The sequence below is a fragment of the Bubalus bubalis genome, chromosome X (genome assembly GCF_019923935.1).
Source record: "Bubalus bubalis isolate 160015118507 breed Murrah chromosome X, NDDB_SH_1, whole genome shotgun sequence".
In the NCBI taxonomy this organism is placed as follows: Eukaryota; Metazoa; Chordata; class Mammalia; order Artiodactyla; family Bovidae; genus Bubalus; species Bubalus bubalis.
In genome coordinates, this window is record NC_059181.1 from 32342621 (window position 1) to 32356644 (window position 14024).

The 14024-nt window shown below is 40.9% G+C and overlaps 1 protein-coding gene across 8 annotated transcripts in view; it reads right to left on the bottom strand.

The window, feature by feature from the left end:
• The window catches only part of DMD (dystrophin), a 2402664-nt gene that overhangs the window by 1823449 nt on the left and 565191 nt on the right, over positions 1-14024 (bottom strand). For all 8 annotated transcript variants that reach the window (XM_025277237.3, XM_045164452.1, XM_045164449.1 and 5 more), the window contains exon 6: positions 9627-9799. In XM_025277237.3, the coding sequence (XP_025133022.3) occupies positions 9627-9799 (173 nt within the window). The remainder of the gene's footprint in view (positions 1-9626; positions 9800-14024) is intronic.

The window sequence follows — 14024 nt, forward strand, 5'->3', positions numbered from 1 at the left end:
TACTGAGAGTCATGGCAAAACTCAAGTGTTCAAAAGTGACCTTCTGATATTCATCCCCATCGCACTACCCCACCTCACCTACTTGTCTTATAGTTTTCCCTTCCTCAACAATCAATAACAAGGTCAAACTTGTGGTGCTCAGTAGAGAAACTTGGGGTCAACTTTGATGACTCTTTCACCCTCACAGAACACTTAGTTGGAAATATATCCAGCATTTGGCCACTTCACACTATCCTCACTGCTACTACGGTAATCCAACCCCTCCTCGTAGCCTGCACAGATCACTCCATTAGCTTTCTAACTGCTTCCCTCTTCCCACTCTCGCCCTTGTTAATCTCTTCTCAGCAGAGTTGTTGCAGTGATCTGGTAAAATGTTTCATCATAACCTTCTCAAATCCCTCCTATCGAGGGAGTAAACTTCACTGATTTAACTGTGACCTACAAGACACTACATGGTCTGGCTCCCCATTAACTCTTTCCCCCTCATGTTCCTCAGACAGGCTAGATCATTTCCTGCATATGCACTTGCTGTTCCCTATGCCTAGAATTCTATTCCCCTAGACATTGACATGGCTCACTCCTCCACTTCCTTTGGGTCTTTACTCAAAAGTCATGTTAATGAGTTCTTCCCTGCCTTTCCTCCATCTAAAATTTCATGTTGATGAGTTCCTCCCTGCCCTTCTTCCATCTAAAATTGCCTGGCCCCAAAACAAGCATACATGGAATCATTTCCTATTCCTCTTTCAGTTCAGTTCAGTCGCTCAGTCCTGTCTGACTCTTTGCGACCCCATGAATCGTGACTCCCTGTCCATCACCAACTCCTGGAGTTTAACCAAACTCATGTACATCCGTCAGTGATGCCATCCAGCCATCTCATCCTCTGTCATTCCCTTCTCCTCCTGCCCCCATTTCCTCCCAGCATCAGGGTCTTTACCAATGGGTCAACTTTTCGCATGAGGTGGCCAAAGTACTGGAGTTTAAGCTTTAGCATCATTCCTTCCAAAGAACAACCAGGACTGATCTCCTTCAGAATGGACTGGTTGGATCTCCTTGCAGTCCAAGGGACTCTCAAGAGTCTTCTCCAACACCACAGTTCAAAAGCATCAATTCTTTGGCACTCAGCCTTCTTCACAGTCCAACTCTCACAACCATACGTGACCACTGGAAAAACCATAGCCTTGACTAGACTTTGTTGGCAAAGTAATGTTTCTGCTTTTGAATATGCTTCCAAGGAGTAAGTGTCTTTTAATTTCATGGCTGTAGTCACCATCTGCAGTGATTTTGGAGTCCAAAAAAATAAAGTCTGACACTGTTTCCACTGTTTCCCCATCTATTTCCCATGAAGTGACGGGACCGGATGCCATGATCTTCGTTTTCTGAATGTTGAGTTTTAAGCCAACTTTTTCACTCTCCTCTTTCACTTTCATCAAGAGGCCTTTTAGTTCCTCTTCACTTTCTGCCATAAGGGTGGTGTCATCTGCATATCTGAGGTTATTGATATTTCTCCCGGCAATCTTGATTCCAGCTTGTGCTTCTTCCAGCCCAGTGTTTCTCATGATGTCCTCTGCATATAAGTTAAATAAACAGGGTGACAATATACAGCCTTGACGTACTCCTTTTCCTATTTGGAACCAGTCTGTTGTTCCATGTCCAGTTCTAACTGTTGCTTCCTGACCTGCATACAGATTTCTCAAGAGGAAGGTCAGGTGGTCTGGTATTCCCATCTCTCAGAATTTTCCACAGTTTATTGTGATCCACACAGTCAAAGGCTTTGGCATAGTCAATAAAGCAGAAATAGATGTTTTTCTGGAACTCTCTTGCTTTTTCCATGATCCAGCGGATGTTGGCAATTTGATCTCTGGTTCCTCTGCCTTTTCTAAAACCAGCATGAACATCTGAAAGTTCATGGTTCACATATTGCTGAAGCCTGGCTTGGAGAATTTTAAGCATTACTTTACTAGCGTGTGAGATGAGTGCAATTGTGCGGTAGTCAGAACGTTCTTTGGCATTGCCTTTCTTTGGGATTGGAATGAAAACTGACCTTTTCCAGTCCTGTGGCCACTGCTGAGATTTCCAAATTTGCTGGCATATTGAGTGCAGCACTTTCACAGTGTCATCTTTCAAGATTTGAAATAGCTCAACTGGAATTCCATCACCTCCACTACCTTTGTTCGTAGTGATCCTTCCTAAGGCCTACTTGACTTCATATTCCAGGATGTCTGGCTCTAGGTGAGTGATCACACCATCGTGATTATCTGGGTCATGAAGATCTTTTTTGTACAGTTCTGTGTATTCTTGCCACCTCTTCCTAATATCTTCTGCTTCTGTTAGGTCCCTACCATTTCTGTCCTGTGTTGAGCCCATCTTTGCATGAAATATTCCCTTGGTATCTCTAATTTTCTTGAAGAGATCTCTAGTCTTTCCCATTCTATTGTTTTCCTCTATTTCTTTTCATTGATAGCTGAGGAAGGCTTTCTTATCTCTCCTTGCTATTCTTTGGAACTCTGCATTCAAATGGGTATATCTTTCCTTTTCTCGTTTGCTTTTCACTTCTCTTCTTTTCACAGCTATTTGTAAGGCTTCCTCAGACAGCCATTTTGCTTTTTTTTTTTCATTTCTTTTTCTTGGGGATGGTCTTGATTCCTGTCTCCTGTACAATCTCACGAACCTCCAACCATAGTTCATCAGGCGTGCTATCAGATCTAGTCCCTTAAATCTATTTCTCAATCCACTGCTAGTCATAAGGGATTTGATTTACATCATACCTGAATGGTCTAGTGGTTTTCCCTACTTTCTCCAATTTAAGTCTGAATTTGGCAATAAGAAGTTCATGACCTGAGCCACAGTCAGCTCCCATTCTCATTTTTGCTGACTGTATAGAGCTTCTCCATCTTTCACTGCAAAGAATATAATCAATCTGATTTTGCTGTTGACCATCTGGTGATGTCCATGTGTAGAGTCTTCTGTTGTGTTTTTGGAAGAGGGTGTTTGCTATGACCAGTGTGTTCTCTTGGCAGAACTCTATTAACCTTTGCCCTGCTTTATTCTGTACTCTAAGGCCAAATTTGCCTGTTACTCCAGGTGTTTCTTGACTTCCTACTTTTGCATTCCAGTTCCCTATAATGAAAAGGACATCTTTTTGGGTGTTAGTTCTAGAAGGTCTTGTAGGTCTTCATAGAACTGTTCGACTTCAGCTTCTTCGGCATCACTGGTCGGGGCATAGACTTGAATTACCGTGATATTGAATGGTTTGCCTTGGAAACGGACAGAGATCATTCTGTCGTTTTTGAGATTGCATCCATGTACTGCATTTCAGACTCTTGTTGACTACGATGGCTACTCCATTTCTTCTAAAGGATTCCTGCCCACAATAGTAGATATAATGGTCTGAGTTAAATTCACCCATTCCAGTCCATCTTAGTTCACTGATTTCTAGAATGTTGATGTTCACTCTTGCCATCTCCTGTTTGAGCACTTCCAATTTGCCTTGATTCATGGACCTAACATTCCAGGTTCCTATGCAATATTGCTCTTTACAGCATCGAATCTTGCTTCTATCACCAGTCCCATTCACAATTGGGTGTTGTTTTTGCTTTGGCTCCATCCCTTCATTCTTTCTGAAGCTATTTCTCCACTGATCTCCAGTAGCATATTGGGCATCTGCTATTGCTATTAGTGGCTTTATATTTTTCTCCTTAGCACTCAACATATTGTACATTTATTTAATCTTATTTATCTATCTTCTGCACTTGAATGTACAATAATTTCTGCCAGGTGTGTTCACTTCAAGAAATCCAGCCTGACACATAGGAGGGGCTCAATAAGTATTTACTGACTTCACCAGATAATGGTTGAGAACATACTATATGATTATCATTTTCCTTGATGACAGAGCAATACCAAGTCATGTAAGAGGCAGTTCTTATCTATAATGATTTTAAATATATTGAGGAAAAAAATGTGTACATCATAAATTAAATACATCTTAAGTATGATAAATGCAGATAATAATATATAAGGTTTTCTAAAATCTGAAGGAAAAATATAAAGTTTTTTTCTGAGGCTTAAGGGAGTCTTAAATGGTGGTTTGGGCTTAGACTTATGAAAAGTGCTTGAGAATAGAATTTTAAATTGTGTGGCTATTAGAGAATCAAAACTTTTAGGGAAGGAAAGAACAGAAGGTGACTGGCACTCAAGCCCTCACGGGCTGGGCTCCATTGGGAGATTTCCAGTGTCAAGTGGTGGGAGATAGGGTTAGGAGTGGGGATTGGGGTGAGCCAATCCTTGCAAAAGGCCTTGGCTGGTAAAGAATTACAATTTTTCCCAACAACATTGGAAACCAATTATTAAGTGCTTCATCACCTTTCCTGGATCACAGATACCTTTGAAAATCTGATGTGTTCTATGAAACTTCTACCTAGACAAAATACCTATCCATATCTTTATTTTTTTTTAATTTTTATTGTAGTGTAGTTGGTTTACAATGTTGTGTTAGTTTCTGCTGTACAGCAAAGTGAATCAGCCACACAAATACATGTACATCCTCCTTTTTTGATTTCCTTCCTATTTATGTCACTACAGAGCACTGAGTAGAGTTCCGTATGCTATACAACAGCTTCCAACTAGATGTCTATTTTATACATAGTGACTATACATAGTGTATATATGTCAATTTCAATCTCCCAAATCATTCCAACACCTCTTTGTTCCCCCTTGGTATCCACGTTTGTTCTCTATGTCTGTGTCTCTATTTCTGCTTTGCAAAGAATATCATCTGTACCAATTTTTTCAAATTCCACATACATGCATTAATATATGATATTTACTTTTCTCTTTCTGACTTACTTTATTTTGTGTGACAATCTCTAGATAGAATTACAAAGAATTTTAGGAATTTGGGGTCTGTCAATGGACTCCTGCTTAAGAATTCATGCTCCGCAAAGAGGATGCTACAAGGAAAGGCTTAGCTGCTATTTTCTAAAAGCAGAATTCGAAATAAACATACAACTTTATTTCTCCTCTGACTCTTATTTCTTTTTCTCTACTTGCTCCTACCCTGTTTAATTCACCAGGCTTTTGTGCACTTCTTAGTAAATATAATCTCCTCTATATACTCCAGATTATTTAAAATGACCAACAACCTTTTAGAACCTAAAATGTGTATACACACATACATACATACACACACACACACACACACACACACACACACACACAGAGCTGTCTCTAGTCGTGTGACTGTATGAAACAAAAATTAAATCCTAGACTATTTGGAGAAAGTTTTAACTTCACTATGCAACCTCTGCCCCATCTTCATTTCTCCATCTCTCAGCAAGAGAAGTGGAAAAGAATATAGGTGGGAGACTGTGGGAAACTAGTTTCTCATCTACAGCACAGTAAACATGGTTAAATGAATATGATTTAAAAAAAAAAAAAAGATTGCTTCCACATTTAAGCCCTTTTCCCTTCATCTTCTCCCCCTTCTCCCTAGCCAGTAACTCATCACCTGGATGAGGAGTTATCTGAGCCATGTAATCTATTTGAGCTTCAGTGTTTTCATTTCAAAAAGAAGGCAATGATGTACTGAATGGTCTTTGAGGTCTCTTCTGGCATTAAAATCAATCTAATAAAATGTTTTATATCATTAAAATACACCATTTATTAACACTTTAAATAACTGTGATTTTTAAATGCATAAAGAATTGTAAAACTAACCAACTGAAGAGGAAAGCCACATACTCTCCTATTAACCTAGACTGTAATTCATAAATAAGAATGTGTGATCAAGGATCGCCAGTCTTCTGAGAAAACTGACATACTGAATGAGACAGCATAGCCTAGGAGAGTCCTCTATGAATCCATAATCTGGGCTCTACCACATATTAACTGTGAAAATATTTCAATCAAAAGTGGAACCAGAGGATACAAAATGGAGAATTCCACACACCTGCCTTAAGAAGAATGTAATGTTAGAATTGAGAGCCTAGTTTTCTATAAATGCCTATTTTACAGAAATCAAGCCTTATCTCCCAACCAATGAATATCCACTCAGAATCTCTTCCCTCCCTTAAGGCAATGAACTTACTGCCTGCACTCCAGCTGGACTGTTCCCTCTTTGCGATCCTTGCCCATACACACAGTCTGACCAAACTCCCAACAGACTCACCTGTATCTCACTATAGCAAGTTTCCCAAATTGCAATTCCTCTGTTATTCCTGAATAAACTCAATTTCTGATTGTTTGAGATTGCCTCTTTTTATCTTTCTATTTTGGGTGACACAGTCAAATGGTCTTAGACAAATCACATAACCTCTCTGTGCCTCAGTTTCCCAATTTGTGAAATGGGGACACCAATAGTATGTAAGTCATGAGAAACAGATGGGCCACTGTCCATAGAACAGTGCCTACACAGTAATAATTTCTCCAAAACACTAACTTCTATTACTTTGTTTTAAGCTTAATTATATTTATAAAATAACAGGAAAACATTTTCAATTTATAGATTCAAACCAAGAACACCTAAACTTATAGAAGAGGTATAAATTTACAATACTGTTGATGCAAGAATAATAATATAATAACAGAATAGAAGGTGGAAGAGAAGAAGAGGAAGTATGTATAAGGATGATAATTTCCTCATCCTTCTTTTCAGGTGGTTGAGAGACCTTGTCTAAACTTGATGAAAACAGGTATACAACTGTCATTTAAAGTCACACAGGCAACAACTGTAAGAATAAAATTATAACATAGTAATGAAATCAAGAAATAGATGGGGATGAGATGTAAGATGTGTGGGCTTCACATTAAGGAATAAATCCACCTACTGTCAGAAATGAATTAATCAAGAAATAAAGTATTTATAATTATGAAAACCATCAGAGAGAATACAAGAAGTTGCCAACAGTAACCACTAGCAAGTAGAGTGTGATGGAGTAGGACTGGGGTCAGGAAGATATATTTTCTTTCTGGCCTTCTCCTCCCTCTCTAATGTCTGACTGTTTTTAAATCATGTGCTATGTTACTTCTATGGGAATAAACTAAGAAATTAGAAAGAAAATTTTATTGCAACTGTATACTTAGTGCAATTTATTTGCATATTTTGAGCGTGTCTTATGTCTTGTGAAAGTCGCTCAGTTGTGTCTATTTGTGACCCCATGGACTGTAGCCTGTCAGGATCCTCTGCTCTGTCCATGGAATTCTCCAGGCAATAATACTGGAGTGGGTAGCTGTTCCCTTCTCCAGGGGATCTTCCCAACATTTGGGGGGATCAAACCCAGGTCACCAGCATTGCAGGCAGATTCTTTACCATCTGAGCCACCAGGGAAGCCCAGGAATAATGGAGTGGGTAGCCTATCCCTTCTCCAGTGGATCTTCCCAACCCAGGAATCAAACCGGGGTCTCCTGCATTGCATATGGATTCTTTACCAGCTGAGCTAATTATCATTTGGTTGTTTTTCCCACAAAGTAGAATCTGGCTTTCTTTTAACTGCACTGTAGTGAACTCTGTCTTCTAATTTAATACTTTTAATTCCTTACATATTAAGAGAAAATTTAGCCTTAAAGAAAAATAAAACCACTAACAGCCTTATCTTTGGCAAGGCTCTTTGTCAATTCCTATGCTCTTTATCAAGTTCACGCCTTTGTTCTACATAATCTCTCAATTATTGAAATCAGGACACCTCATGACATTCCTGTGTTCCAATGACAATCATCCTGAAACAAAAAGTTCAACCATTTTCTTTCTCTTTAGATAAATAATACGAACATCTGTCAGAGACAAAAAGAAGACAAAGATGATTCATGAAAGAGTATTAGCAACTTTGAGAAACCTCTTGAGAAGTAACCATGTTATGTATAAAAAAGGAGTTACTGATGATTCATTCAATATGATAGAAGAATATATCAACAGAGATATTTGGAGAGGCAAAGAGTAGGTCAGGGACAGGGAGGGAAACCTAGATATGTTTACTGCATTACTTAGAACTATATTCAGAAATCATGAAATAAAATATTAACAACTGTAGGCTGTGAACATGCTGGCAGGACTGAAGTGGTCCACTTGAAAAGGAAATGTTAACAAGCCAACAAGGACCACATAACCTGATCCTCAATATTTCTGTTCATCTGCAAATATGTACATGAACAGCAAGATCAATATGTTCTGGCTCTCACCGTGAAGCATGTGGCTGCATAAATGAACACTGCCTTATAATGCAGAATGAACATCTCTATACCCTCTCATCTGGCTTTATTGAGGCTGTGGAATATTTTTCTTCGTGTCACACGTGGGGGAAAACAATGTTTTAACGTTGTTTAACATGCCGACTGAGAGTGAGCCTGCCTCCTTTCCAAAATCAGGTTGCTGAGTCATTCACCTGGAAACTCAGTCTGGATGGGGTTAATTAAACCCAGCTGGAGCAAGACACCTGACAAAGATGCTTATTTAGAGAGCGTTTGCTCCCAGATTAGTAAACCAGAAAGAAAATTTATATTCTGGACATTTCTAGAAGCAAGATTGGCACAGGAAAATGGTAGAGTAGACCCGTCGAGAAGAGTAAGATCAAAGTGAGAAAAGATAAACTGCATTGAAAATCAGGGAAGATGCAGACCAGCGGCATTTCAAACACAGTTAATAAGGCAAGCATTTGACCCTGGGGATTGGGCTTGGTAAAAGAAATGGGTAATAAGAAAACCAAAGCAGATGTTCTTTACAGATAATGTATTATACATAGAATGTATATGAATGCATTCATTATATATAATGCATGTATTTACCGTGTTGTTTTGCTTTTTCTTGAACTGCTATTAATTCACTTACTGATCTCCTTTATACAAGAAAAAGCAAACAACTATTTTGCTATCTTAGAAAATATAATATTGTGAATACAGTTAAGGACATTTGGTTCACTATGTCACACTGAGTTCCTCTTATGAAGACCGACAGAACAACTCTCTCTGATGCTTTACAGGAATTGCTTTGCTGTTACAGAGCAGTTGTTTCTTTTGTTATTCTGAGCCCTGAGTCACAGAATTAATTGTGGTCTGCTCTCTGCCTTGGTTGCTAAGATGCTCAGAACCTTTTTTAACCCCAAAATGTATATTATATATATATATATATATATATAATATCTACATACACACACATACATGCATGCAGGGCCTTATAGTTTTTGTGTCTGACAGGAGAAATGTTTCTTTTTCACATTATTAATCTGATAATGGTAATTGATTGTACCTCAGGTACTCACATAAGATCTGCAACTATTTGTAATGCTAGAGTTGACGCTCATATTTAACACGTTATTTGTACAGAAAGACCAACTCTATTCTTGGCAAAGTTAGAATGTAACTTTGATTTTCTGGCAGTCTCAATTTCAAAAGTGCTGATCCCCTCCTCCATATCATAATCACTATCTGATAGTTTTAATATTTCAACAGCTAAGTGATATATCACTTAAAAAACAGGATATTATTCAGAGCATCCCAATGGATGGATAGATCAATATGGTCAACATAAAAATACGTTGCATTGTGGAAAATGATCTGGAACCAGCCTGGACAAAAATACATCAGTCTCTAAATTAATACTTACAAAAAATTATTCAGTGTCTCGGAAATCTCCTTACCTATGACTGTGGATGAGCGCATTCAAAGCCAAACCGTCAGACCAGCTGGTGGTGAAGTTAATGACATTAACCTGTGGATAATTACGAGTTGATTGTCGGACCCAGCTCAGGAGTATCTTCTCACTGTTGGTTTGTTGCAATCCAGCCATGATATTTTTCATTACATTTTTGACCTATGTGTGGAAAGAAATTTTCATAAGAAAATGCATGAACAAGAAGCACACAAACTTAAACCTAACTAGCTCAGCAGTGGTGATGGATTTGCGCTGATCAGAAACCCTCCCATGATGAAGGCTTGGCCAGTTATGGGCACCCAGATTCACCCACTCCTAGAAGACAGGACAAAGGTCAGTTTTCTCCCTGCCTCGAGAATGCACAGGGAGCTAGTGCTCCTTGCACAAAAGAATCTTGAAAGATCATTCTCAACAAAGTGGCGTGAACCAGTGCACCAACTGCAGACAAAAATGACTGGGGTCCAACAGGTTGGCCCTGGGTTGCTTTCTGCCTTATTTGCCCCTCTGCGGGAAGCATGAAATCCTTCCCACAAAAGGTGGGTAAGGAGTCCCTTTGTGCTTGTTTTGGACAGGGAAGTTAAAGGGCTTCAGGTCAATGAAACAGACATGGTAGAACACTCAAGATGATCACACGTGCAGAGAAGTTAGATGGTGCTAAGCCAAAGGATGCAGTCTTGTGTGCTGGGCTCAGGAACACCCGCCACCCCCACCCCCACCCCCCACCGCCGAGTGGTCAGGAGGCCGGCTCCATCAGCAACTGCCACTGCTTTTCTGAGAAGTCATAGCCTCCTTCCCGACACACAGTCCCCAGACCACCTCCAGAGTCACCATCAGAATTCTCTATTTCTGCCTTGTCGGCTGTGGTCATCTCTGCAGCGTCCCCTGGTTTGAGAAATTCGGCCATGTTGCAACAGATGAGGTTGAAGTCAAGAGCAAACAGCATGAAGGCCAAGAAAACCCAACGCCGGGGCCGCTTAGGCAGCCCCATCCCTGTTATTTCGAAACAGGCATGATGGAGATGGCGAAACAGATGAGGGCCACTGTGATGTCTCCTAGGAAGTCCAACAGGGGCCTGCACCAGCCCTGCCACTTGTTCATCAGCCTGGCAGCAGCGAGGAGAAAATCGAGGGCCGGCAGGGACCCCAAGCAAGAGGGTGGTGAGGAAGGCGGATGGAGGCTGCGGGAGAGAAGCGACTCTGCCACCAGCAGGCAGCCTCCGAGCCAGAAGAGAAGGGAAGGCTGCTGGGACGCCGGCAGTGCGCCAGCAGGTGCACGGGACCCCTGGGTCCTGGGAGGGGGTCGGAAGTCACGTGGTGGCGTTGGTTGGGCCCCTCCTACTCGGCTTCCTGAAAGGGAGCAGAAACCAAAACTGCAGGAGAAGGAAGAAAAGACCAGATTCGGTTTTCTTTTTATGAATTGGCTTCTGTCCATTTGATTCTCTCCTTGGCTCTGTGCAGGTGCAAATGCCATTCGGCAGCTGATTGTATTTCCAACTGTCATTCTTCTAACTCAGCTGACACAGAAATCCATTTTCTAGGTTTCCAGGATGCAGTTGACACCTCATTATGGGGCAGACCATCTACATATTCTGTTAAAGGAATAATTACCAGGCTACTTCTTTAATATAAGCCAGGCCCCTTATCACATACTTGAAGCATATAAGTAAATGTGATTTGTTTTACCACCAAGGGCTTCCCTTTCAGCAAGTGTAAGGTCCATAGACTACCAACATTTGATCAGATGATGAATATTTATTGTGTATTCTAAATATGACATTTTATTTTGCTTCTTCATCCACACAGAAGTTAACAAATTCCTTTGGGGAAAAGACATATTTTAACATCTCCAGTGTTAGCCATCCTTTTATGAAAGATTCAAAGCAAATTTTAGGATAGACTATTAAATCGAACTTTAAAATACTTGAAAAGGATTTAAGATGATGTTTTGTAAATGTGGTAATGATGTGAAGATGTGAAATCTCTACATACATTTGTCACCATCCCTTGATAGCTAAATCTATTATGTAGGGGTGGATTATCCAGTTTTCTTAATTCCTTCCTGACCTGCTTATTTAGCCAGTTACTTAGTGAATAAATAGGTCAAATAGTTATTTAAGATATGTCATTTTCCTCATCATATTTTCAAGTTATAAAATACACAGCCTCCATGTACAGAGACCGTTGGATGAATCCTGTGGTGAACCAGGGTCGGGATAGCATATACTGGCTCAGGGGTTGTGATGGATTCGCACTGATCAGGCAGCCCTCCCATGATAAATGGGATTCATTTGTGAAATGCTTGGCCAGACAGCCCTCTATGCACATAATGTTAAAGGACGACAGAGTATTCAATCCAAAGCTCCTTTAGCATCGTTATGTCACTAATTCAGCTTATCAGCCTCAGCCTCATTGCTGTTGCTTCTACCTGGGTGCAAATGTTGCTGAGAAAAAAGAATTATTAAGGGCAATGTGAGGTAACAGTTCTTATATTCCTACATAAAAGACAGTTCCCAAGAAATCTGTATTTGAAGTAGGAAACAGAACAGGCTCTATCTTGAAAGCAGGACTCCATCTTGGGCCAGACTGTGGACTTTGAGCTATATGCCCAGTATCTATGGAAACCACATACCAACTGGAAAACCAGGCCCCCAGAAGGAAGAGCCCCAGGGCTCTCCATCCCCTAAAAGAATACCCTAAACCCTAATTATCTGTGTAACCGAATAGAATCATACATTCTATTATGCTTATTGGGGTATGACCACAAGCCTATTGATAATTGTCCACTGTTAACTACCTAGGCTTAAGGCTTATGAATCACGGGTTAACTTTGATTATTTCTTTCTTTTTCCTTTGTTCAGACTAGTTTCAGGGAATTTTGGGGAAGTGGGTTTGGACACGTATGCTTAAGGTATATAGGGTTTTCACAAAAACCGGTCGGGCTCTTGGTTAAGAGGAGACTCTGCCTTGGGCCCGCCAGTGTAATAAACTGCACTCCACTATCTGCATTGTCCTGAGTTTGTTTCCCGGAACGCGTGGCTACAACATATTCAAGATCAACCTCAGTCAGACAAGGTTTCCCTGGTGGTTCAATGGGTAAAGAATCTGCCTGTAATGCAGGAAACATGGGTTTGATCCTTGGATTGGCAAGATCCCCTGAAGGAGGAAATGGCAACCCACTCCAGTATTCTTGCAGGCATAATCCCATGGACAGAGGAACCTGGCGGGCCCCAGTCCACACAGTCACAAAGTGTCAGATACGACCGAGTGACTAAGCACACACACACAGTCAGTGAGACTGAGCTGCTCCTAAGGTGAGTTTTGAAGCAAAAAATAAAAAGTCCCCCACCCTCAGAGCTCATTGCCCCTTAGAGAGTTATAGTTTATATAACTGTATATGTGTGTGTGGGTGGGGTGGGGGGGTGTATACAGCATTTTTTTAAATTTAAATTTATTTATTTTAATTGGAAGCTAATTACTTTACAATATTGTATTGGTTCTGCCACACATCAACATGAATCCGCCACGGGCATACACGTGTTCCCCATCCTGAACCCCCCCTCCCACCTCCCTCCCCGTACCATCCCTCCAGGTCATCCCAGTGCACCAGCCCCAAGGATCCTGTATCGAACCTGGACTGGCAATTTGTTTCTTATACGATATTATACATGTTTCCATGACATTCCCCCAAGTAATCCCACCCTCTACCTCTCCCAAAGAGTCCAAAAGACTGTTCTATACATCTGTGTCTCTTTTGCTGTCTCGCATACAGGGTTATCGTTACCATCTTTTATGGACTCTGTGGGAGAGGGAGAGGGTGGGAAGATTTGGGAGAATGGCATTGAAACTTGTAAAATATCATGTATGAAACGAGTTGCCAGTCCAGGTTCGATGCACGATACTGGATGCTTGGGGCTGGTGCACTGGGACGACCCAGAGGGATGGAATGGGGAGGGAGGAGGGAGGAGGGTTCAGGATGGGGAACACATGTATACCTGTGGCGGATTCATTTTGATATTTGGCAAAACTAATACAGTTATGTAAAGTTTAAAAATAAAATTAAAAAAAAATAAATTCCATATATATGCATTAATATACTGTATTGGCGGAGAAGGCAATGGCACCCCACTCCAGTACTCTTGCCTGGAAAATCCCATGGATGGAGGAGCCTGGAATGCTGCAGTCCATGGGGTCACTGAGGGTCAGACACGACTGAGCGACTTCACTTTCACTTTTCACTTTCATGCATTGGAGAAGGAAATGGCAACCCACTCCAGTGTATTTGCCTGGAGAATCCCAGGGATGGGGCATCCTGGTGGCCTGCCATCTATGGGGTCTCACAGAGTCGGACACGACTGAAGTGACTCAGCAGCAGCATACTGTATTGG